General features: G+C 43.5%; 2 protein-coding genes across 6 annotated transcripts in view; both read left to right on the top strand.

Moving 5' to 3' along the window:
• ACSL1 (acyl-CoA synthetase long chain family member 1) overlaps nt 1-10,272 on the top strand; it is a 61,427-nt gene extending 51,155 nt beyond the window's left edge. For both annotated transcript variants that reach the window (XM_024194282.2, XM_024194276.2), the window contains exons 15-21: nt 3,736-3,808; nt 4,883-4,971; nt 5,484-5,600; nt 7,484-7,627; nt 9,116-9,217; nt 9,323-9,394; nt 9,648-10,272. In XM_024194282.2, coding sequence (XP_024050050.1) covers nt 3,736-3,808; nt 4,883-4,971; nt 5,484-5,600; nt 7,484-7,627; nt 9,116-9,217; nt 9,323-9,394; nt 9,648-9,788 — 738 coding nt within the window. In that variant the 3' untranslated portion in view covers nt 9,789-10,272. The remainder of the gene's footprint in view (nt 1-3,735; nt 3,809-4,882; nt 4,972-5,483; nt 5,601-7,483; nt 7,628-9,115; nt 9,218-9,322; nt 9,395-9,647) is intronic.
• Nucleotides 10,273-17,209: 6,937 nt separating this feature from the next.
• The window catches only part of CENPU (centromere protein U), a 25,255-nt gene continuing 19,242 nt past the window's right edge, over nt 17,210-23,222 (top strand). For 2 of the 4 annotated variants that reach the window (XM_024194318.3, XM_024194294.3), the window contains exons 1-2: nt 17,602-17,871; nt 21,555-21,636. In XM_024194318.3, the coding sequence (XP_024050086.1) occupies nt 21,590-21,636 (47 nt within the window). In that variant the 5' untranslated portion in view covers nt 17,602-17,871; nt 21,555-21,589. Of the gene's footprint in view, nt 17,238-17,601; nt 17,872-21,554; nt 21,637-23,222 lie in introns of those variants that run through there. The other 2 variants (XM_024194309.2, XM_024194303.3) reach the window with 2 other exon arrangements.

The raw sequence follows: 23,222 nt of genomic DNA, 5'->3' as shown, positions 1-23,222 counted from the left end.
CTTATAAATTGCCACACAGACAACCAAGGTTTTAAAGATTCAGGTACGCAGCTTCCTCCACCTCTACAGCCACTGCCCAGCCTCACCTGTCATCCAAAGGTTTCTTTTGATGGGATGCCTGAGGACTGTGTACCATATTGACACATGTCACATTGTCCCCAAACCTTTGTTAGCTGCCTTATTGCCTCCACATTGTGAAGTAACAGACAAGTGGGTACTAGAAATCCATCCAGTTGGGCTACACAATTGAGTTCTCTCTCCTCCCAGTCTCTTACTACTCCCTTCTTGGGGACCATTGACATGGGGGACATCCTTTGTAGGAATGTGAATGGCCCAGAGATGGGGGGGGAGGGGAGGAGCATAGAGGAAGTGCCACCCTGATACCAATGGAAGGGCTTGTACTTCCTATAGATCCTAAGAAAAACTGAGGATCGGTTGAGAATTGGTCTCCATGTCAATGAAATACCTTTAGTTGCAAATCAAAATTTTGGTAATTCCCTCCCTGGAGGAGAACACATTGGTTTGCAGCCCTTGACATGAAAAAGGCTTGCATGTGGATGTTCACCACTCCCCCAGAACATTTCTCAGATTCATGGTAGAACAAGAGCACTGCAAGTTCAGAATACTCTCATTTGGGCTAGCAACAGAACCCATGGTGGTCATGAAAGTCTGCTCTGTGGTAGCGATCCAGATGAGATGCAACATCTACTCCATCTTCCCATATCTGAATGACTGGCTCCTAACAGGCAGATCAAGCCAAGAGGTCCATTCTTCCTCTATCTTCTGGTATCATTGGAAGTTTATGTAAACAAAAGCAAGTCCACTTTGACTTCCACAAGGGATATAGATTTTATAGGAGTGACCCTAGACTCATCCTCGGGAAAAGCTTACCTCCCCATAGACAGACTTCAGGCTGCCTGCAGCCTGATAAATCAGTCACCCTCAGACTTCGCACCACAATCAGGGTCTGTCTTTCCCTGCTTGGCCATAGTTGTATATGTAACGCCACTTGCCAGCCTCCGCCTCTGTTGTCTGCGGGCCTGGCTTTGGTCTGCTTTATTCACTGGACAAGGATAACATTTATTTCATGGTAGTAGTCTGACCTTTTACAAGACTATCTGCCATATAACAGACAAAATGGGGAATAGGTGCAGGCAGGAGTCCCGTCTCTCCCACCCACACATGAGGAATCCATATGGACAGTCACAGTGCACAAGGCACATGCATTTCATGGGAGGCCAGAACGCATATCTGTCTGCTAGAGGTGACAGAAGCCTGCGATGCATTCATCCCCCTTATGTGGTAACATCACATCCAGATAATCATGTCTGATGTTGATGTCTTATAAAAACAGGGCAGTGAGATTTCTGTATACATAGAGGAAGGAATTTATGGAACTGGTGCATCAAGAACCACATCACACTCAGCAACATACCTACCAGGTATGCAGAATACTCTAGGGGACAATCTCAGCAGGCACTCCTCTGCAGACCACAAATGGAAAACTTTTATAAATGTCATGACCAAAATCTTCACCCAGTGAGAGTACACCCAGGGCCGGCTCAGGCTTTTTTGCCGCCCCAAGGTGGGGGAGCCACGATCAGCGGCACTTTGGCAGCAGCTCAGCCGCGCCACCTCATTCTTTGGCGGCAATTCTGTGGCAGGTCCTTCGGTCAGAGAGGGACCTGGACATGCCGCCCCTTCCCATTTGGCCACCCCAAGCACCTGCTTCGTTCGCTGGTGCCTGGAGCCGGCCCTGGGTACACCATCTTGGGATCTGTTTGCCTCCAAACAAAGAGATGCAATTTCTACTGCTCCAGAGCAGCAGGAGGCAGACTCTCCAAGGGAGATGCCTTTTTGTTATCCTGGATGGACTATCTCAGTATGCCTTTCCTCCCCATCCCTTTGCTACCCAGGTTCTCTGGGAAATCTTGCCACAACAGCACCAGGGGGATCCTCATCACAATTGGCCCAGGCAGTTTTGGTTTGTTGACCTTTATGAATGTTGTCCTTTCCTCCTGCCCCTCAATGTTGGGGCTTTCTATTAGCTTGTTGAAGGTCCACCAGCAGAAATAAGCACCTTCCATCCTCCAGCAGAGGGCTGCTCTCTCTACTCACTCTACCACAACTTTGATTTCTGAAAGACCTAATTAGCACCTTCCCATGAGTGATGAAGTGCACACACAGTGGGATCTAAACCTGGTACTATGAGCTCTTACCAGACCACCCTTTGAACTGAGGGCTACATGTTCCATATCTCACCTTTCCATGAAGGTTGCTGTCTTACTTGCTATCACCTTAGCCAGATGGGTAAGCAGATTGGGAGCACTCGTGGCTGACCCGGTATACACCATATTTCATAGAGTTAAAGTCCCTCTTCATCTCCAACCTGAAACTCATCCTAACCTAACCAATTTTCACATGAACAGGCATATTCACTTAACAGTATTCTTTCCACAAACCCCTTGCTTCCAGCACAAAAAAAAAGCTGCACTCCCTCAACATGAGACTGGCCTTTGACTCTTATTTGCAAAGAACAAAACTAATTGGGAGAACACAGACTACTTGTTGCTATAGCAGCACGGTTGCATTCAGTTCAGAGACACTCTAAGTGACTCTCTGGATACATTATTCAGTGTCTTCAGTTGGCAGGTATTCCTCCCCAAGATGGGGTGAGGGCCCACTTTTCAAGAGCACAAGTAACCTCAACTGCATCTTTGAGATTACAATACCAGACATTTGTAAGGTAGCTACTTGGAGCACCATCCGCACATTTACAAAGAATTACATCTTAGTTCAGCCTTCTTTGGCAGATGCAGCTCTGATATCAACAGTGTTAGACATCCATACCAACTGAATCCTTGCACCCTTCTCCTGTTTGAATACTGCTTACCAACCACCCACTTGTGGAATAAACACAGGAACCAGCACTTGAAGAAATGGAAGCTACTTACCTATAACTGGAGGTTCTTTAAGATGTGTGGTCCCTATCTATATTCCACTGCCCACCCTCCTTCCCCTGATATTTTTTTTCAGTACGAGAAGGAACTGGAGAGATGTTGGTTCCGCACTGCCCCTTATGCTCTCTGTTCAAAGCACAAGGAGAGCAGTGGCACATGCATGAATCAGTGGACATTATTTGTTACAAATTTCCAGTCTCAGGCATACCCATCCCTCAGGTGGAATACAGATAGGGACCACACATCTCAAAGAACCTCCAGTTACAGGTAAGTAGCCTCCATTTCCTCCATGGTTAGTCCATTTTTGAAAATGGTTTTGGCTGGGACTTAACCATCTTCTGTAAGCTTTGTGACATTGGTCAACAGTGCTTTTCTTCTATCTTTAAAGTTGTTACTTAAATAGTTGCATACAAGAGTTGCCTCTTGGTGGTATAAAACTTAATTTAGCAATGCTGTAATGCATCTATATCTTCCAAAGAGCTCCACACAAGTGCGAAGTGAAGTATGGTATGCTGTGCTCTAGTTGAGTGACATGTATAGGTACTTCCCCCACTTGTGACACTTCAAACTAGAGTTTTAAAACACTATTGTAGTAGATGGTTTCAGGTAATATTTTAACTTGGCAGCTTCCTTAGATTAAAAGTTACACAACTCAAAGTTGAATTGCATGAGCTAAAGAACAAATTAAATGTCTCCATTCTACTTTAAAACTGAAACTATAAAGTGACAGGTATCAAGGTTCCCTAAACAAGTTATTTTTGTTTCAATTGAATAGTTCTATGAAGGCTATGGACAAACTGAATGCACAGCTGGATGCTCTCTGACAATACCTGGTGACTGGACAGCTGGTATGGTTTCTCTAATCATCTTCTTCTCTTGAGTGAACTAATTTAGTTATCTATTCTAGATGCTGTTGTGGACATCACTTATACTGTCCTTAAAGCTGTCCCTGAAGTACTGTAATGGACTACTTGAGTTTTCTCAAGTGCAGTAGTAAAGGGTTGTTTGAAGACTTCACTTGAAGCAAGCCACCACCTATAACTAGATGTGAACATAATGTTACAAGGCTGAACCATAACACTACCCCTCTGTATGGCTTTAACGGAAGTTGAAACATGGGTCATAATATCCTTTAGTTTCTGTATATTAACATTATAGGAACTAGATGTCCAGAGAACTTGGATCAGCTGTCTACAAACACGATTTGAAACACTGGTACAGTACCTGTTTCTCTCAAAGCAGATAAGCATTTCTCCTGTTCTCTGATGTAATTACAACATCTAGCTATCTGGTAAGCTAAACCAAATAGCCTTAAATCTGAAATTGTAGCAACTTATATGTCAAGTGTCCTGCTTCTGAATGGAACATTCTACACATCCTGAGGGAAAACTCTCTGGATATGTTAATATGATGTAAAAGTTCATGTCCCAACAGGACATAATTCTGCAGTATCTTAATCTGGTCTCTAGTCAGAAGTCTCAATTGGTTTTCACTGTGAAATCATGCTAAACCATTTGTTGAAAAACAAAATCCCAAAATACTGCCTTGTGGTAATGATGCTTCTGTGGATAACCAGTGATGAAGTATGCACTTTTCTTGTAATACCTTCATCCCCACCTCAGCCCCTGCCCTTAAATTTGATTCCTCCAAGCTAGTACACAAGTATTGTGTTAGCCAGCGTGGGGCTGTGTGGAAAGGAAAGATGGCCTTGACTTGCCCAGCATTGCATTGTCTGTCAGACCTAAGAGATTTACGGACTCCTGTTAGTAAAATAGTGCTGTACTGTAGAGTGTCAGCCAATGGATGGAATGCCGGTTTCTGATTTGTTTTTAGACTTAGTCCTAAAACTGTAAGCTTGAAAGGCCTGGTAAGCAACCTGAACATAAATGCGCTATTTAAGGCCAATGTCTGTTCTATTAAAGGTCATGTTGGAGCACCAATGCCTTGCAGTCTCTTAAAACTTGTTGATGTAGAAGAAATGAATTACTTTGCTGTCCAAGGAGAGGGTGAGGTGAGTGACATTTGAGGGTCTATAAGAGGTTTCTAAAGAGATTTGTAAGGGGTTCTTGTGCAACCTTTCTAGCCATCTGGTGAGCTAAAATCAAATAGCCTTATTTGAAGTTAGTGAGCTTTAGTAGGTGCTTGACAAAAGTAGTTCTCCTGGTCTACTTCTGAGTGGAGGAGTTTGACTAACTGCATAAACACAATGGACCTCTACCAGGGGATACTAAGTCATTCTGCCTCAATGACACTGGAGCAGGGTAATTGTTAAGTTGTACATGTCAGCAATTGAGTATAAAGAGTTATTTGCTATTAACTCTTCTATTACAATCCTGCATAATAAAGAGAACTCTGCTGGGCTGAGATTTTGTGGCTATAATTTAGAAACTTGCTCCATTTTGGTGCTTCTAGAGACAAATGGGGAAACAAGAACTTCTTCTGAGAACTAAGTTTCTTTTCCTCCACAAATCACTTATTACTAACTTTCTTGCCTATCAATCTTGATTAACAAACTCATTTCAGGTATGTGTGAAAGGACCAAATGTATTTCAAGGCTACTTGAAGGATCCAGAAAAAACAGCAGAAGCTCTAGACAAAGATGGCTGGCTCCACACAGGAGATATTGGAAAATGGCTACCAGTAAGTCAGCTTGTATTGCTTAAACATGCTTTAGTAAAACTAACTTTATCTGTTATGTTGTCAATGGCTGAGTTGCCCAAGGGGCCTTCCATAGGGTTTGGGGCTCAGTTCACGTTTCTCAAAGGTGCTTTGAGATTCTGTTGCAAAGTACTATAAGGCCACATTTGTCAGGATGGTCATGGAATCTGACTTCCAGAGACCCCTGTGACATTCTCTGCTTCAGCCCCAGGGGCTGCAGGACTCTTAAGCTGGCAGCCAGTGGGGCCCTGGCAGGGTTCCAGAAAAAGGCGACAGCAGCAACAGGGTGCCCCCTACAAGATTCCAGGAAAGGTGAGGGTAGGGTTACCATCCGTCCGGGTTTCCCTGGACATGTCCGGCTTTTTCGGCTTTAAATGGCCGTCCGGGGGGGATTTCTAATAAAGTAGAAATGTCCGGGATTTCCCCCTTCCCCTCATGCAGAGTGCGGCGCGGCTGATTGGACGGCTGGGCCTGATTGAAAGCCACTCGCAGCCACTGGGGCCTCTAGCAGCCAGAGTGCCTCCCCCTCCCCTGCTCCCTCCTCCCCTGCAGAGCAGCGCCACAGTGTTTGGCTGCTGGTGGAGCTCGCAGCTCTCCCTTGGCCTGGGGGGGGCAGGCAAGGGACAGGGAACGGGGGGGTTAGATTGGTGGGGGGTCCTGGGGGGCTGCCAGGAGAAGGGGGTGTAGAGAGCGGTTGGGGCAGTCAGGGGACAGGGAGCAGGGAGACTTAGATAGGGGGTGGGGTCCTGGGGGCAGTGGGGGGGGGGCGTCTCAGGAGAGGGCATTCAGGGGACAGGTAGGGGGTAGGGGAATTCTGAGGGGGGTGGGAGGGGGCAGGGCTAGGGCAGCACCCCATGTCCTCTTTTTTGATTGTTGAAATATGGTAACCCTAAGTGAGGGACTCCTGAGGGGCCCTCCTCAAGGTTCCAGTGATGGGCAACAGCCTCATGTGGGGGAGGGGGACACCTTGGGCAAGCAGCTGGGAGTTTCCCGTTTTCTCTTTGGGAAATATGGTCACACTGCAGTTCCCAGCCACTGCGGGCGGGGGGGAACCCCACAGTTCCCAGCCACCACGGTGGCAGGGGAAACCATGGAGCTGCAGCAGCAAAAGTCAGACAGGTCTTGGCTTCTGTAAATTTTTGTTTATTGCCTGTGACCTGTCCGAGACTTTTACTAAAAATAACCATGTCAAAATCTTAGCCTTAACTATAAGTGAAGTTTGAAACAGGAACAAAGCGCTAGCCACTTTTATACTATTGGAAGATTAAAAAAATAGCAGTACCCTAGTCTGCCCACTGTATGATGCTGTTCAGGAGGCTTCAGCAAAATTCCTCAAGGCATTTTGGAATATCTTCATTTATTCCAAATTTGAGAGACTTATAGTATTGAAGACGGGTACTTTCAATTATTGGAGTTATTCTATTGGGTTCTAAATGTGAAGGGACAAATGACACTTTCCACTCCTTTTTTCCTCCTCCCTCTAGCCTCAAATAAGGCTTCAGTGAGCAAAAGACTCTAGATCCATTATCTAGCCTAATAATTTGAATGGCTTGTCTGCCTTCCTTTCCCTCTTGCTTTCAGTTTTTCCTTAGTGGTATTTAAACAGTGCATACCTTGGGACCTCTGTTAAATAGACAGCAAAAATCAGAACAGTCTCTCTAAATCAAGAGTACATTCATCAAAAATTATTCCAGTTACAGGCTTGGAGTAAACTAATGATAGGATTACTGGTTGGTTCTTGGGCTACTCTAAGTATTTATCTTATTGGTATTTAATCTGCCATAGTGTTTGTAAAGCTTTGTAACATGGCTCTACAATGCCTGCCTTCTCTAAAGAGAAATAAATTAAATTCTCTTAACCCACAGAATGGTACTTTAAAGATCATTGATCGGAAAAAGCATATATTCAAACTCGCGCAGGGAGAATACATAGCACCAGAGAAAATAGAAAATGTGTATATGAGAAGTGAACCTGTTGCTCAGGTGTTTGTCTATGGAGAAAGCTTGCAGGTACGTATCCTTCAACAAGATGCAAATGATAGGTATGGCTATTAATGCAATCTCCCTTTTTAAAAACTGACACTGGATTAAATTGTATAACTATTTCTCCTTGTTGCTACATTGACTGTAAATTCAGATTTAATGCCCTAATTGCATCACTTGCATAACTTACTCCAGATCTAAGAGACAAGGTGGGTGAGGCAATATCTTTTTATTAGAACAGCTTCTGTTGGTGAGAGACACTTTCAAGCTTACACAGAGCTCTTCAGGTCTGGGAAATGTATTCAGTGGCACAACTAAATACAAGGTGGCACAGATTGTTTAGCATAAGTAGCTAACATTTCCAGGGACCATTTTGAAGTGAAGTGGCCAGTTAGCCCTCCTGTCATGGGCTGGGGGATTGGGGTGAGTGGGTGGGTTATACAGCGTTGTAATAAGCCATAAATAGTGCTTTTATTCAGTCCATGATTTTTAGTGTCTAGCCAATTTATGAATTTTAGCTCTCAGGCTTTTTTTTTTTTTTTTTTTTTTTTTGGTGAAGGTGTTGTGCAGATTTCCTTTGAGGATGAGAACTGAGAGGTCCGATAGTGATCATTTTGTGGAAAACGTTCACCTTCAGCTTATTTGTCTTCCGTAATATTTCTGAGAGCTCATTTGGGAGCTTAGTGATTGTCTAGCTTTATCCACATATTGTTGGGGCATTTCATGTAGGATCCAGGGACCTGGAAAGTGTTTTGGAGGGGGTGAGCAGAGGTTTTGATCATTGAAGCAGTGGAGATATGCCTACAGGTTTTGCATCTGTTCTGGCAGGGTCCGGTGCTGCTTTGAGTGAGTTGTTCCTGGTCTGTGGGGAACTTGCTTCTAATGAGCTTGGAGGGGTTGGGGTTAGTCTGAAATCCAAAAGAAAGAGGTTCAGGAAGGATTTGTCAGGATATGGTCCCACAAGTATGGGTTGTAGTTGTTTAATACCTTTTTGTATGGGTTCCAGTGTGGAGTAGTAGGGGACAACTAGGGCTGTGCTGCTGGATGGAGTTTAATTTCTTTATTGAAGCAGGTTCTCTTGGGATATTTGGGATCCAAGCCAGGCTAGACAGGGGAACCGAAGTTTCTGGTTTTGGGTACTAATGAAATGCTGCTTAGGTTGCAAACCCTTCTGAAGGGGAAATGGACTTTTTTTTTTTTTTTTTTTTAAACTGAGATTCAAGTATTTTTTGTCAATCTTTCAACCTAAAATGTGGTCTTTAAAAAGTATCCTTTAAACATGCAGGGTAACTGCTTCCAGCTTCTAAATGTAGAAAGTTGGATATGAAAGTTGTAGTCAACATTTTATGTTGGTTATATGTTGCAAAAACTCTGGGAAGCAAAAGTTATTGTAACTAATTATGAAAGTGTTGATCTGCATGTAGACTAACAATCAGTGGAAAACTGGGAGCTTCCAGGAAATTCAGTTAAATGTTTATTCAGCAAATGTGCCTTTTTTTTATTTTTTATTTTTAGGCCTTCTTAATAGCTATTGTCGTACCAGATGCAGAGACTTTGTCTAGCTGGGCCAAGAAAAAGGGATTTGAAGGTTCATATGAAGAACTATGCAAAAACAAGGTAGGTGCTCTAAAATGTAGAGTCCAATCATTGGTCTTTTCAATTCTTTAACATGTAGAATGCAATATATGGTATAACTTTATTTATTTTATTAAATCTTGGTAGGACCTCAAAAAATATATTCTGGAAGATATGTTGAAGGTTGGGAAAGACTCTGGCTTGAAGTCATTTGAGCAGGTGAGAAACTCTCATTGTAGCATTTGTGCAATTGGAATTGAACTCAACTTTCACTCATTACCTGGCTCTCTAAATGTATCAATACCTGCATAATCTGACTATGCAGAAACTGCTTTGAACTACATTCTTCATCCCTCTAAGTGATCTGCTAAATATACAATACCTGTATACTACCACATTTTGTAAGCCCTTTTTACTGTGGGATGCACTCAAAGTAAAAGTGAATCTAGGTTAATAGTTGTTCATTTTCCAGGTCAAAGGCATTGCCCTGAGCATGGAGATGTTTTCTATTGAAAATGGCTTGTTGACACCAACACTGAAGGCAAAGAGACGAGAACTACAAAAATTCTTCAAGTCCCAGATAGATGAACTCTATACTAACACCAGGATGTAACTGAGGGAAAAATGGGTTGAAGAGAATGGCAAACATCCAGTCTACTGTTGGCCTTCATATTTGTATTGACTACAGCAAACATAGGGAAGGAAACTGTGCAATCATTAACTTGTACAAAAATGGGTACCTGCCATAGGAATATTGAAGAAAATGGAACATTGCCTTACTGTCCAGTTATGTTGCAGACCATTTTTATGGTGACCTACAATTTCCAAAATTAGCCTTAAACTGTAAATGTAACTATGTGATTAAGTTATTTAAACTTCCTCAGCCAAAAATGTGACCTTTTTTGTTAACCAAGGAGTTAACATGTTCCCAGCATGTTCCTGTCTGCAGGATACTTTGCAACTGTCCACTCCAAAGAATTTAGCATATTGGAGAGGTCTCCGTATTGTACTGCAGGGGAAACAGTTAATCATCAAATAAAAAGCTATAGTTGGTAACACTGCTTCTTGCATTAGCCCTAAAATCAGGTAAGACCGTGCCCCATTGAAGAGAACTTTCAGCATGCCCCATTGCAGACAACTCAGAAGCTTACTCTTGTGTAAGCTAGAAGTTGAATACCAATCAAAGGAATATACCCCTGTGCAGGAGGTGAATGTTGCAATATTGGCTCTCTAAATTAGTCTGTTTAATTCTTCTGCATTAGGAAGGTGGATGCAACTATTTCATCAATGTAGCAAAAACTATTTAACACGAGCTTCAGACATAGTTGTGTAAATGGATCCAAACTCTGGAACAAGACTGGATTTTAAAGAAGGAAACCATTCAAGAGGTTGACTGTGCTAATGGCCAGGTAAACTTACACCTTGCACTAGCCATGTGACTCCTGCAATGGGCCCCTACTGTACTTAATCTGCTTTGTTCCATTAACATGCCAGGTGCTCTAAACACAGAATATCTTCTGTCACTCCCTCAGCTGTCTGATTTAATGTATGAGCAATTGAGTACCTTGATTGAAAGGGGTGGGAGCAGAAAGCAGGATTTTTTTTTCTGTCCGACACTTTGAAGCAATTGGAAGTATTCAGACAAGTCAGCAGAGGAGAGAGAGAGAGAGAGAGAGAGACTTCCCCTGAACAAATTCCCACATATAGTATAAAAATACATAAATAAAATCTTAGTCCACCGTTCATTTGGGAAATTGGCAGAATTAAGCCCTGTTACAGATAAATATTGACCACTAGCATTCATTACTGTTTTTTGGAAACATGGATATATGTAAAATACAAGCACAAAGTTTGCACTAAGATTTGTGTGATTGTAATGCATTATTTAGTATAACTTCATACATGTGTACCCTAATTGCACACATCCAAATCAATGCTCTTAGAATCTCAAGTAACTTGTTAGATGGGAGTTCAAATGTTTGCTTAGTGTTGGCTATTTCTATGTTTTATAAACCAAAACAATTTCCAAAACCAATGAAGGAAACCAAAATAAATATTTCTGCATTTCATGTGAGTGGAGCACTTATCTTTCAAGGTAAGAAGATAATGGCTAATGTGCTGACAGAACATGAAATAAAACTATACATCAGACACCCAAATTTTTAGTTACAGCTGTTATCTTAGTAAGCAATTAATCTTCCTACTTACAGTATTTGTCATACAGGAGAAGTGGTAGTTCTGGTTGTTTAAACTTGTCTCTACAAAACTAAGACACCCAAGGATAACTTCTCATCTTGGCCTACTGCTACCTACCTACAGACTCTTGGTTAATATGCCTATAACATTAAGACAAAGCATACCTTGTAACTTAAACATACTTCATCAGCATAAATAAATAAATTGATTCCATTCTCAGAGGAAGCACAAAATATCTGCAAATACCTTCTCAGGTCTGAACTTCCTTGCAAATAGCTGGCTGTTGTAATCAGTATGTGGATGCATGAATAAAGGTTACATTCTTAAATATAAACCTTTGGCAATTGTGATTGTCAAAACCACATGGGACTGAAGCTTGATATACAAGTTGTCATTGCTAAGGTAAATCTGTTCTCTTGTGACATACTTCATAACACCTTAAATTCAGCCTCTAGAACCTTTTTAGAGGAGTGGTGGGCTTACAACTTTCTTGGTATCTAGTTGACTCATCTCCTTGACCATTTTCAGTCTGGTTTCTTACCTAGGTGTGGACTGGAGACCACACTAGTTGCTCTGGTTGGTGATCTAAGGATGGGAGATCAGGTGTCAGTGCTTTAATTACAGCTATAGCTGTCCTTGGTATCTTATCAGAGTGGTGTCCGCTTATCAGCAGATAAGTTGGGGGATGGGGGTTGATGGGGCTACTGTAAAGTGGCTTTGTACTTCCCTTGCAGTGTTCTGTTAACCAGATGGTAAAACTGCTCCCACCTGGGAGTGTCTTGGGGAACTCCTGCAGAGCTCCTGTCACTCTGGTGCAGTATGTACATGATAATTGGGAGGATAGTGAGGGGCTTAACTGTTGTGTCCCTGCACCTTTCTCCAGTCTGGTCCAAATGGTTGTGACACTTGATGCCTGGGTGACATCAGGGCCTGAATGACAACCTGAACCTCCAGTCCAGAAGAGAAATTGGGATGCAAATAGCAAGAATATCAGCCTTTCTACTAGGTGTCTTTCACTTGTTTGGGTTTGCAAACTATAGATCTGTTTGCAACTCAAGTACTACTAAATATCAGGTAGCCGTAATAGGACAACTGCCTCACTTAAATGTGTCTAGGAGGCTGCAACTATTCATCTTAAAGGCAAACCTTTGCAATGGTCACCTTCTAACATTCAGGCTAGACTGACATGAACTCTGAAGGAGCTATAACTTGACAATGTAGAAACTGAAGTTGGCACAGAATGCAGTGGTCAGCAGGGTAAGTGAAGTGTCATGCCGTGAACAATAAGATCTCTGTGCTCCAGGACCCACCCTGGCTGTCAGAGTTGATGGGTGGAGTTCAAGGTGCACAGGGACTTCTTTTGATCTATAAAACCCTATTAAGAGGATCTACCTGCCCAAGACCATCTCTAGCCACATGGCATTCTCCACTCTAGTGGCATGCCATCTTGAGTGCCTTGGCTTCACTGGCATAAAGAATGGGCTGGTGGCAGAGCATTTTATGGGGCAGTCACAGCCTTGGAATGGGAGTTCCTTTCCTGGTCTAAAATCTTCCACAGTGGAAAGCTCATCAGATTTGAAAACTGGAAGAAGGTTGGGGAATTGTTGGAGGAAGGTGCTGCTGGTCTGTTGCTTTTTAAGTCCTTATACTGTCTTGCTGGTGAGATTATATTCATTTTATTTATGCTGGGATATTATTGATCATTATCAAGAGTGCAGAGAGCATATGGATATGTACCCTTCTTGGCACTTATGTGATAAATATTAAAATGTTCAACCATACTTCTTGGTTCTGGACACTGATTTAAACCATGTGAGGACTCCTTTGTATCAAGTTAAATCAGTCATCACTTTGCCTAACAATGGTAGTCCTCAAGACTGGTTTTTAAGGGTATGGCCTATAGTGTAATTAGGCAACCACAGCTGACCCATGCCAGCTGATTCAGGCTTAAAATCAGGGACTGTTCAACTGTGGTGTAGAGGTTCAGGCTTCAGCTGGAGCCTAAGCTCTAGGATCCTCCCTTCACCCGGGAGCCTGGGCTCCAGCCTGATCCCAAACATTTACATTGCAATCAAACAGTACTTTAGCCAAAGCCAGAATCAGCTGCCGGTTTTGTAATTCTAGGGTAGATATACCCTAGATCACCTCTCACTTTGGTTCCTGGATGGATTTACTGAGGGCTTGTCTACACTACCGCGGTAGTTCGACGGCTGGCAATCGAACTTCCGGGTTCGATTTATCGCGTCTGGTGTGGACGCGATAATTCGAACCAGGAAGTGCTCGCCGTCGACTGCGGTACTCCACGTCAGCGAGAGGAGTACCGCGGAGTCGACGGGGGAGCCTGCCTGCCGTGTGTGGACCGCGTCTGAACCGCGGTAAATTCGAACTAAGGTATGTCGACTTCAGCTACGTTATTCACGTAGCTGAAGTTGCGTACCTTAGATCGAATTGGGGTGTTAGTGTAGACCAGGCCTGAGTTGCGTAACTAATGATACTCATCTTCTGTCTGCACTGCAGAACAGTGCAAACTAAGTGTTGGGTTAAAACAGCAGTGGAAACATGGCCACTGTACCAGCTACTGACTCAACAGGCATCCTAGGATTGAATTTAAGTTTGAATTTGAGCTGCTATCAGGAAGTGTGGGGTTGAAGATGAACTGAAAGCACTGTTATCTTAATTCATGTTAGCAACTTGAGTTAACACTTCGTGTGTGTGCAGTTACATCCTAAATCTCAGTCCTGTTGTGGTAGTGTCATACTGCACTTCTGTAATAGAAACAGCCTAATAACTAAGTGCCTTTGAGAGGTGGGGAGTCCTGCTTAGCCACAGGGACAAATGTTTCAAGTGTATTCTACATTCACTTTGTTTATTTTACGGCTGTCTATTTAATCGCTGTTAACTCACATGATTAACTCAAATTAATTGCGACTAATCTCAATTCTAATCGCACTGTTAAACAAGAGAATACCAATTGACATTAAATATTTTTGGAAGGTTTTTCAATTCACCTCATACAAGTACTGTAGTGCAATCTCTTTATCATGAAAGTGCAACTTAAAAATCTAGATTTTTTTTTTTGTTACATAACTGCACTCAAAATAAAACAATGCAAAACTTTAGAGCCTACAAGTCGACTCAGTCCTAATTCTTGTTCAGCCACTAGCTAAGACAAACAAGTTTGTTTACATTTAGAAGATAATGCTGCCTACTTATTTACAATGTCACCAGAAACTGAGAACAGGCATTTGCATGGGACTTTTGTATCCAGCATTGCAAGGTATTTACGTGCCAGATATGATAAACATTCATATGCCCCTTCATGCTTTGGCCTCTGTTCCACAGGACATGCTTCCATGCTGATGATGCTCATTTAAAAAAAATTATGCATTTAAATAAACTGACTGAGCTCCTTGAGGGAGAATTGTCTCCATCTCTATTTTACCCACATTCTGCCATATATTTCATGTTATAGTAATCTCAGATGATTACTCAGCACATCTTCATTTTAAGAACACTTTTGCTGCAGATTTGACTAAACTCAAAGGTACCAATGTGAAATTTCTAAAGATAGCTATGGCACTTGACTCAAGGTTTAAGAATCTGAAGTGCCTTTCAAAATCTGAGAGGGATGAGGTGTAGAGCATGCTTTCAGAAGTCTTAAAAGAGCAATACACAGATGTGGAAACTACAGAACCCAAACCACCCAAAAAGAAAATCAACTTTCTGCTAGTGGCATCTGACTCAGATGATGAAAATGAACATGTCGCTCAGCACTGCTTTGGATTGTTATCGAGCAGAACCCTTTATCAGCATGGACACATGTCCTCTGGAATAGTGGCTGAAGCATGAAGGGACATATGAATCTTTAGCACATCTGGCATGTAAATATCTTGTGACGCTAGCTACAACAGTGCCATCAGAACACCAGTTCTCACTTTCAGGTGACCTTGTGAACAAGAAGTGGGCAGCATGATCTCCTTCAAATGTAAACCAACTTGTTTGGCTGAGTGACTGAACAAGAAATCGGGACTAAGTAGACTTGTAGATTCTAAGCGTTTTATTTTTAAATGCAGTTATTTTTTATAATTAACTTACAAATGTAGAATTAACTTTCATAATAGAGATTGCACTACAGTACTTAGGTGAATTGAAAAATACTATTTTTTACAGTGCAAATATTTGTAATAAAAATATACATATTGTATTGTTATAATTGAAATTGACATTTGAAAATGTAGAAAACATCCAGAAATTTAAGTAGATGGTATTTTAAATAAACAGCTACTACTATTTAACAGTGCAATGAATTACATGACACCAGTTTTTTGGAATCGTGTGCCTAAAACTGCATTCAACTGTTTAGTCACTTTCTTCCCTACATCTCCCTTTGTGCATCACTAACATTTATTAACCAAGTTTGAATTAGACCAAATTTTGCCTTCCTTTACACCTGTTATCTTATGGAGAGATAAAGGACAGGCAGAGATGTGACTAAAAGTAGTAGGCTTTCCCCAATGTTAGAGTAAATATATTCTGCCTTCCCCAAGTAAGAGAAACCCATCCATCATTAAGTAAAGGTCTGCTATAGCCACTTCATAACTAGCTGTCCGACATTTCTTAACCTCAGAATGTTCATCTCAGGAAAAAGTAATAGGGTGGTGTAGACAGGCTATTGCACCCCCATTCACCTAGCAGTGATGTATTATCCCTACCTACACTGATCGAGCAGTCAGTAAGTGGATACAAGAGCTGTATTCTAAGATCTTTAAGGTATCATGGCATTTAGTTTATTTGCAATGACACTAGAGCAGGAGAATTAGTATAATCTAATTATTATATGTAAGTATTTTTACTAGTTGAAGCACAGATTCTGAAAAATCTGTCAGAATGGAAGCACGGCACTCTTTGTCTATCGCTGACGTCAAGATTTTATTTGGAAACAAAGCAAATCCCGAGATGGGGGTGAGTGGCAGCCTTGCAGCTCAAGATGGGGCTGGGGGCTGAAGGATAAATTACTTCACATTTTACATCACAGCTGAACATGGCTGCAAGATTTGTATAGATCTTCATTTACTTATTTAAAACTAAACTTGAATTATGGCAGAATGGAGATGAAGTTGCTTCCTACATTTTGTTTGTTTACTCCTTGTCCTTTTGAAAAAGGCAGCCAGTTGTCGTTTGCTACATTAGGCATAGTCAGTAGTCTAGTATTGTTTGAATTGACTGGGAAGTCTTAATTACAGTGGGAAGCATTCAAAAACTGTTGTGACTTACCACCAGAGGGAGATGTTTAAGTAAAATCTGCTTATAGAAACTAATATTTCAAAACTATTGCCTGTTTAAATAATTCACAAGTGACATACTTGAAACAGCAGAGTCCTGTGGCACCTTATAGACTTATGCAGCATCCAACGAAGTTAGTCTATAAGGTGCCATTGGACTCTTTACTGCTTTTACAGATCCAGATTAGCACAGCTACCCCTCTGATACTTAAGACAGTGAACAGCTGCTATTAATTTTGAAAATTAATCTCTCCATTACATTCTAAAACTCAGAAATAGGCCTACAAGCTGAAATACACATTTATCCTTTTGCTAGTAGCCGCCTGGATTACTTTTGGGAGAATAGTTGAGTTCATAGCTTGTGCCAGTGGGATGACTTACAGAGTTAGACATCTAACTCCCGTTAGCTTTTTTTCCAAGGGATGAGAGCTTTATGGCCTGAGCCGGTGGCTTTTTCCTTATAGGCATAAGGGCTGTCCTCCCTCGCCAAGTACAGCCCCCCAGCTCCGGAGGAGGGGGGCTTGGCCCCAAGTCTTTCCGGTACCCCATACCCACTACAAATCTCTCGGCAGTACTGCGCACTGGTGGGTACCACCCTACTTGCACCGCAGCCCAGGGAAAGTGAATGAGGGTGGAGGGAGCAAGGCGGAGCCTCGGACCCGGGCCGGGCAAGGGTATTTACGTTAGACTATTTGGGAAACGCCGACGGCTCCGGGCTCGTCCCTCCAACGGGTGCCTAGGGCCAACCACCGCAGGACGGGACCGGTTCTCACCCGCGTGCCCGCGCCTCTGGCCTAGGCGCCTGCAGGGGCGCTTCCCCTTCCTGTCGCAGGAGGGCACTAGTCCCCGGCGCGCCCCCGTGCGGATCAGACCATTTACGCTGCGGAGGGAGGGGGGCATTTCACTCGCACAGCTACCAGCGGAAGCTCTAGCCAGCGGCGGCTCTATAGGGGTTAACGGGTCCCCCTCTGTGGGGCGGGGCTGCGAGCAGCGCCAGGGCCGGGAGTGAGTCACCCCGGCCGGGGCGGTTAGAATTGTCGCGGGAAGATGCTGTCTGAGTCGGGAGCGCGCGCCGCGGGGTCAGTTACTGAGCGCGCGCATCCCAGCCCCCGGCGCGACTACTGAGCCGACCGCGGGTACCGCCGCTCCAATGCCCCAAGCTGCCCACCTACATAGCGCGGACAGGGGGCTGCCGGAGCCCGTTCTACTCCTCGGTTGGTGCGTGTCCCCCCCCCCCCAACCGCCTGATCACGAGCGGGGCTGGGAGGGTAGTGGGGGTGTCGGGGTGGGGCTGGGGGCTGGGGCAGTAGGAATGATGGGGCGGGGCTGGATCCTTTGGGGGGGGCAGGGCAGTGGCAGTGGTTGAGGGGGCCGGGGGTTGGGTGCTGGGGGGCGGGGCAGAGGAGGCTGTGTCTGGGTCGTTATCCCAGTATCGTTCCAAAACCCCAGTCAGGCCCTGGCCATGTCACATATTTGGCTACATCAAGTGGATACAAGTGTTTGCCCAGGCTCTTCCCATTAGCATTTGGGGTCCACCCTCAGCTTCCACTTCCATGTTGCAGCCGGTCTTTGCCACCCCAGCTCTCACTTGAGGCTGAGTGTTTGTGTTCGAGGTCAGTGCCTGGGGCAGTTGTTCCACAGGAACCCAGGTTCTCCAGATCATCAGCTTTCCTGCTGTTGTTAGTCTGTAGCCTTCCAAAGTGGTTTTTCAGGGAAAGTGACTTTTAGAGGCAAAGCTCTTTTTGGACTTCCAAGTATTGGATGGTGAACTGTGTCCATGCAGTGGGTGTCTTGGATCATGCACCTGTTTTTTGTTTCTTTCTACTGAGGGAATCCTGCCTAATGGTAGTGCAGTCCCTGTGAAGTGGTATAGTGACAGGTGGGAAGTCAGTTTCAAGGAACCTGTGATGATCCTACTGATTAAGTTTGCTATTTTGTTTGCGTGGCTCAAGTGTGAGCATAGTGGGGCACAGTACTCTGCAGTTGAGAGAAACAGGGTGAGATTGGTTGCTTGGAGTCTTTGGGGTTAGTTTCCCATGTTATGGTGGCCAGTTTCTGGAGTACATAATTCCTGGAATTCACTTTTGTTTTTCAGCTTCCTTATGTGCTCTTTGAATGTCAGCATTTGGTCTAATGACCCCCAGGTACACCAGATGTTTATAATGCTCAAGGATTGTAGCATCCTACATTATCTGGAGTTTTTACTTAGGCCGATGGTGTTTCAGCCAGAGGGCACATATTTATGTCTTACTAGCATTCTTCTCCAGGTACACTCAGGGAGCCAGTTAGAATGTGTTCAGTGTCCTCAGATCTTTCTGATTGGGTAGCAGCAAAGCAAGGATCATCTGCATAAATGAACCTTTGCAAATCAGGGGATTCTGGTTGGTCATTTGTGAAGGCATATTAAAAAAGCAAGGGTGATAGCACTGAACCTTGGGGTAATCCATTCCGCTGAGTACTCCATTGACATTTCTGACTATCCATCTCGACAAAGAATGTTGATTCTCAAGCAGGGAAGAGATGACCTGGACCATCTTGCTATTTCTCAAAGTTCTTGCCAGTTTCAGTAGAAGTGCACGATGGTTCAGTGTCATAAGCTACCGATAGCCTCTGTAATTTTGCGGGTTTCAAAGCCATCTTGGGTTTATTGGGGTAAGTTTGCAACTTGACGACAGTATTGACGTCCTCGGTGGAAACCAGCTTGGTCATCAGGCAGCTGCCCTTCTGCTATTGGCGCTATTCCCCCGTTATCATCTGCTCATATAGCTTGTAGGCTGAGCAGAGTAGGGATAGTTGTCGGTAGCTCTTTGCAATTAAGGTCTTCAGGTGGTTTGAGTAGCACATGCACTTTAGCTTGTCTCCACAGCCTGAGTATCTGCATTGTCTCCAGGCAAGAATTAAAGACATCAAGTAGCCGCTTCTATACTCTTGTCCAAAAGTGTAGTAATAGTACATGAGATGTCTAGCTGCCTTTCAACATTTCAGAGTTTTTGAGACTGTTGTCAGCTCCTTGATGGTAGGCTGCTCATTGCGGATTTTTCTGATCCTGAGGAGCAAGCGAAGTACCTGCTTGTCTTGTTTCATTATGTGCTTTGTTTTGTGGGCTGGTTTACCATTTAGGAGGAGTTGCTGTGCCAGCTGGTTGAGAGAGACTTCAGTAATACACTTTGATTGTTGTCTGTTAGGGTTCAGCTCACAAATGATGGCCTATGCTTTTTTGCTGATATGGCACAGGTTTGTTGTTTCAATCAGCTTGCTCCAGCTGTTGCACCACTTCTTTCTGATCTCTTTTTTCTGAGCCCAGTAGTTCTCTGAAGGGATCTGAGTCAAATAGTCCTAAATATCTTGTTGGAATGTTCTGAAAGCCCAGGTACATGTAATGTCTGACATCCCTTGGGGATGTGCTTTTGGGTAGTCTTCCACATTAGAGAGAGACATTCTCTGTAGTGCTTTTGTGTTGGAGTAATATTACAGATGGATCTATTCAATTTGGAGGTAAAGCTTCTCCAGTCAGACTTTCTGAAAATGAATTTCGGCAGGTACTATGTTTTCCTGCATAAATGTTGTATGCAGTCTATGCTGTGGTCATGGGATCGCTGCCATGACCTCCCTTCTGAAGTAGCATGCATTTTTTAGAGGTGACAAAAGGTAGGCTGGGATTGAATCCCTTGTTCCATCATTTGTTTTGGAAGGCACATTTATCCTTGAAGTCATAGAGCAAGGTCAGGTTGTTTGTTTGACTTCCACTTCTCAACTTTTTCCACATTGTTATCATTGCTGGAGTATCCCCAGATTGTGTTGTGACTGTTGAATTCACCTGTGACAAGGCTTGTTTTTTCTGGTGGCTTGTAAATAGAAACTACTGCTATTTGGTCGAATTCAACCTTAAGTTCTGTTATATCATGGTGTTTCACAACAGTGTTTTTTACCAGCCTTTTGTCACATACAAGTACTGTGCTACCATAGGGGCTGCTTTCAACCTTTGCAGCAATGTGCATGCCAGGAATGTTTAGTGGTATTGTCTTTCCCTGTCAAAGATTCAAGTTTAAGCCAGAAGGGACCACAGGATCATTTAGTCTGATTGCCTGTATATCACAGACCATCAGTACCACCTCATGAAACACAACAACCGAAATGAGACCCAAGTATTACTGCCCACAGGACAGACTGAAGCATACCAACACCCAAGGCCCCCTCAATGGCAGGGACATGATTAAGTGAGATGCTTCAGAGGAAGGAGATCCCAATTCCCACACCCAGAATATGGGTGGGGGGGAATCCCTTCCTGACCCTTGCAAGTGTCTGCTTTATTCCAGATAGGATGTGAGCCTTCTCTGCACAGAATTCTTACACATTGAAACTATTTCCTTTGGCTGAGGCTCTCAAAGGGGCTGTTTATGTCAAGGATTATATCTGGGGGTGGAAGGGGTTGGCGACTGGGTGTTGGAGGCGGGGCTGGTATGTGTGTGTCAGATATGTTCACATCACGACCCTGCTAATCTCCCATTGCAACTAACTATGTGAGAGACCAAATCTATTCTGGTCTCAGTGCATATTGGGAGAAGGGTGGCTGAGTGATGGGGGAAGGTGGTGGGGGAACTGATTCTGTTTTCTTGCCTGGCTAAATCTGAGGCACTGGCTGCCTTTGGCAAAATCGCCCTGAACTCCCCATCCTGGCCCCTGCAGCAGCAGTTTGGATTAGCTCCCCCTCCTCCCACCACCCTCACTCCCCTGGGCCGGGCCCGGCACTACCCTGTGCTGCATGGGTCTATGCACTACCTTGATTCTGTAGTGTGCTGTTATTGATGTACAGGTAACTTTATAGGCACACATTGCATTCCATGTACTCTTTTCGTAAAGGACAGGTCCCACGTTAAATGGAGACTAACGTGTCATTTCAGAAAAGGCATTTGAATACAAAACTTCTGTAAGTGACATGGATAAGAAAAGGAAGATGCATGGTAAAAGCCACGTGCCTGCTCTGTAAGTAAACAATGCTGTAAATTTTCCTTTACCAATGAACTCCCATTTCTTTAAAGTGAACTGAAACATTTCACCTGCACACACCTACACTGAAAAACAGGAGTACTTGTGGCACCTTAGAGACTAACAAATTTATTAGAGCATAAGCTTTCGTGGGTTACAACCCACTTCTTCGGATGCATATTGAGTGAAACATATCGAGGAGATATATATACACACATACAGAGAGCATGAACAGGTGGGAGTTGTCTTACCAACTCTGAGAGGCCAATTAAGTAAGAGAAAAAAACTTTTGAAGTGATAATCAAGGTAGCCAAGTACAGACAGTTTGATAAGAAGCAAGTGTGAGAATACTTACAAGGGGAGATAGATTCAATGTTTGTAATGGCTCAGCCATTCCCAATCCCTATTTAGCCCTGAGTTGATTGTGTCTAGTTTGCATATCAATTCCAGCTCAGCAGTCTCTCGTTGGAGTCTGTTTTTGAAGTTTTTCTGTTTTAAGATAGCCACCCGCAGGTCTGTCATAGAATGGCCAGACAGGTTAAAGTGTTCTCCCACTGGTTTTTGAGTATTATGATTCCTGATGTCAGATTTGTGTCCATTAATTCTTTTGCGTAGAGACTGTCCGGTTTGGCCAATGTACATGGCAGAGGGGCATTGCTGGCACATGATGGCATATATCACATTGGTAGATGTGCAGGTGAACGAGCCCCTGATGGTATGGCTGATGTGATTAGGCCCTATGATGGTGTCACTTGAATAGATATGTGGACAGAGTTGGCATCGGGCTTTGTTACAAGGATAGGTTCCTGGGTCAGTGTTTTTGTTCAGTGATGTGTGGTTGCTGGTGAGTATTTGCTTTAGGTTGGGGGGTTGTCTGTAAGCAAGGACAGGTCTGTCTCCCAAGATCTGTGAGAGTAAAGGATCATCTTTCAGGATAGGTTGTAGATCTCTAATGATGTATCTCCTCGATATGTTTCACTCAATATGCATCCGAAGAAGTGGGTTGTAACCCACGAAAGCTTATGCTCTAATAAATTTGTTAGTCTCTAAGGTGCCACAAGTACTCCTGTTCTTCTTGCGGATACAGACTAACACGGCTGCTACTCTGACACCTACACTGAGACCGCTGAGGCTAAGATTTTTTTTTTATGGGTGCCTAAAGTCAATGGGTGCTGCTAAGTGCTCAGCACTTTTGAAAATCAGGCAATTTATTTAGGAGCTTTATGGCCTGATTCAGTGGCTTTTTCCTTATAGGCATAAGGGCTGCCCACATACACCCAGTTGCTGAGTCAGGGCCTAAATAAAGTGTTACGGTCCCTGTCTTGCAATTGGCTATGCTTGGGTGAACTGCTGTATGCATGCATAGCCTTATTGACTTCTGTTGGGCTCTTCTCCAGTGAAATGTAAGATCAGAACCTAACTTTAGTACCCATTTTAAAAAATCTCAACCTTTGTTGCTTGTTCACTAGTTGACAACTTAATTACTACCTCTCACAGATATCAGTGCTATCACCAGGTTTTAGATAAAACACACTACTCTGAATTCTAACTTTGGAAGACAAGTAAAACAAAGATTTTTCAGC

Source organism: Terrapene carolina, unplaced genomic scaffold (genome assembly GCF_002925995.2).
Source record: "Terrapene carolina triunguis isolate 2854851 unplaced genomic scaffold, T_m_triunguis-2.0 Scaffold66, whole genome shotgun sequence".
Classification (NCBI taxonomy): domain Eukaryota; kingdom Metazoa; phylum Chordata; order Testudines; family Emydidae; genus Terrapene; species Terrapene triunguis.
The sequence above is the reverse complement of the archived record's forward strand: the minus strand, read 5'-3'. Positions and strand labels throughout refer to the sequence as shown.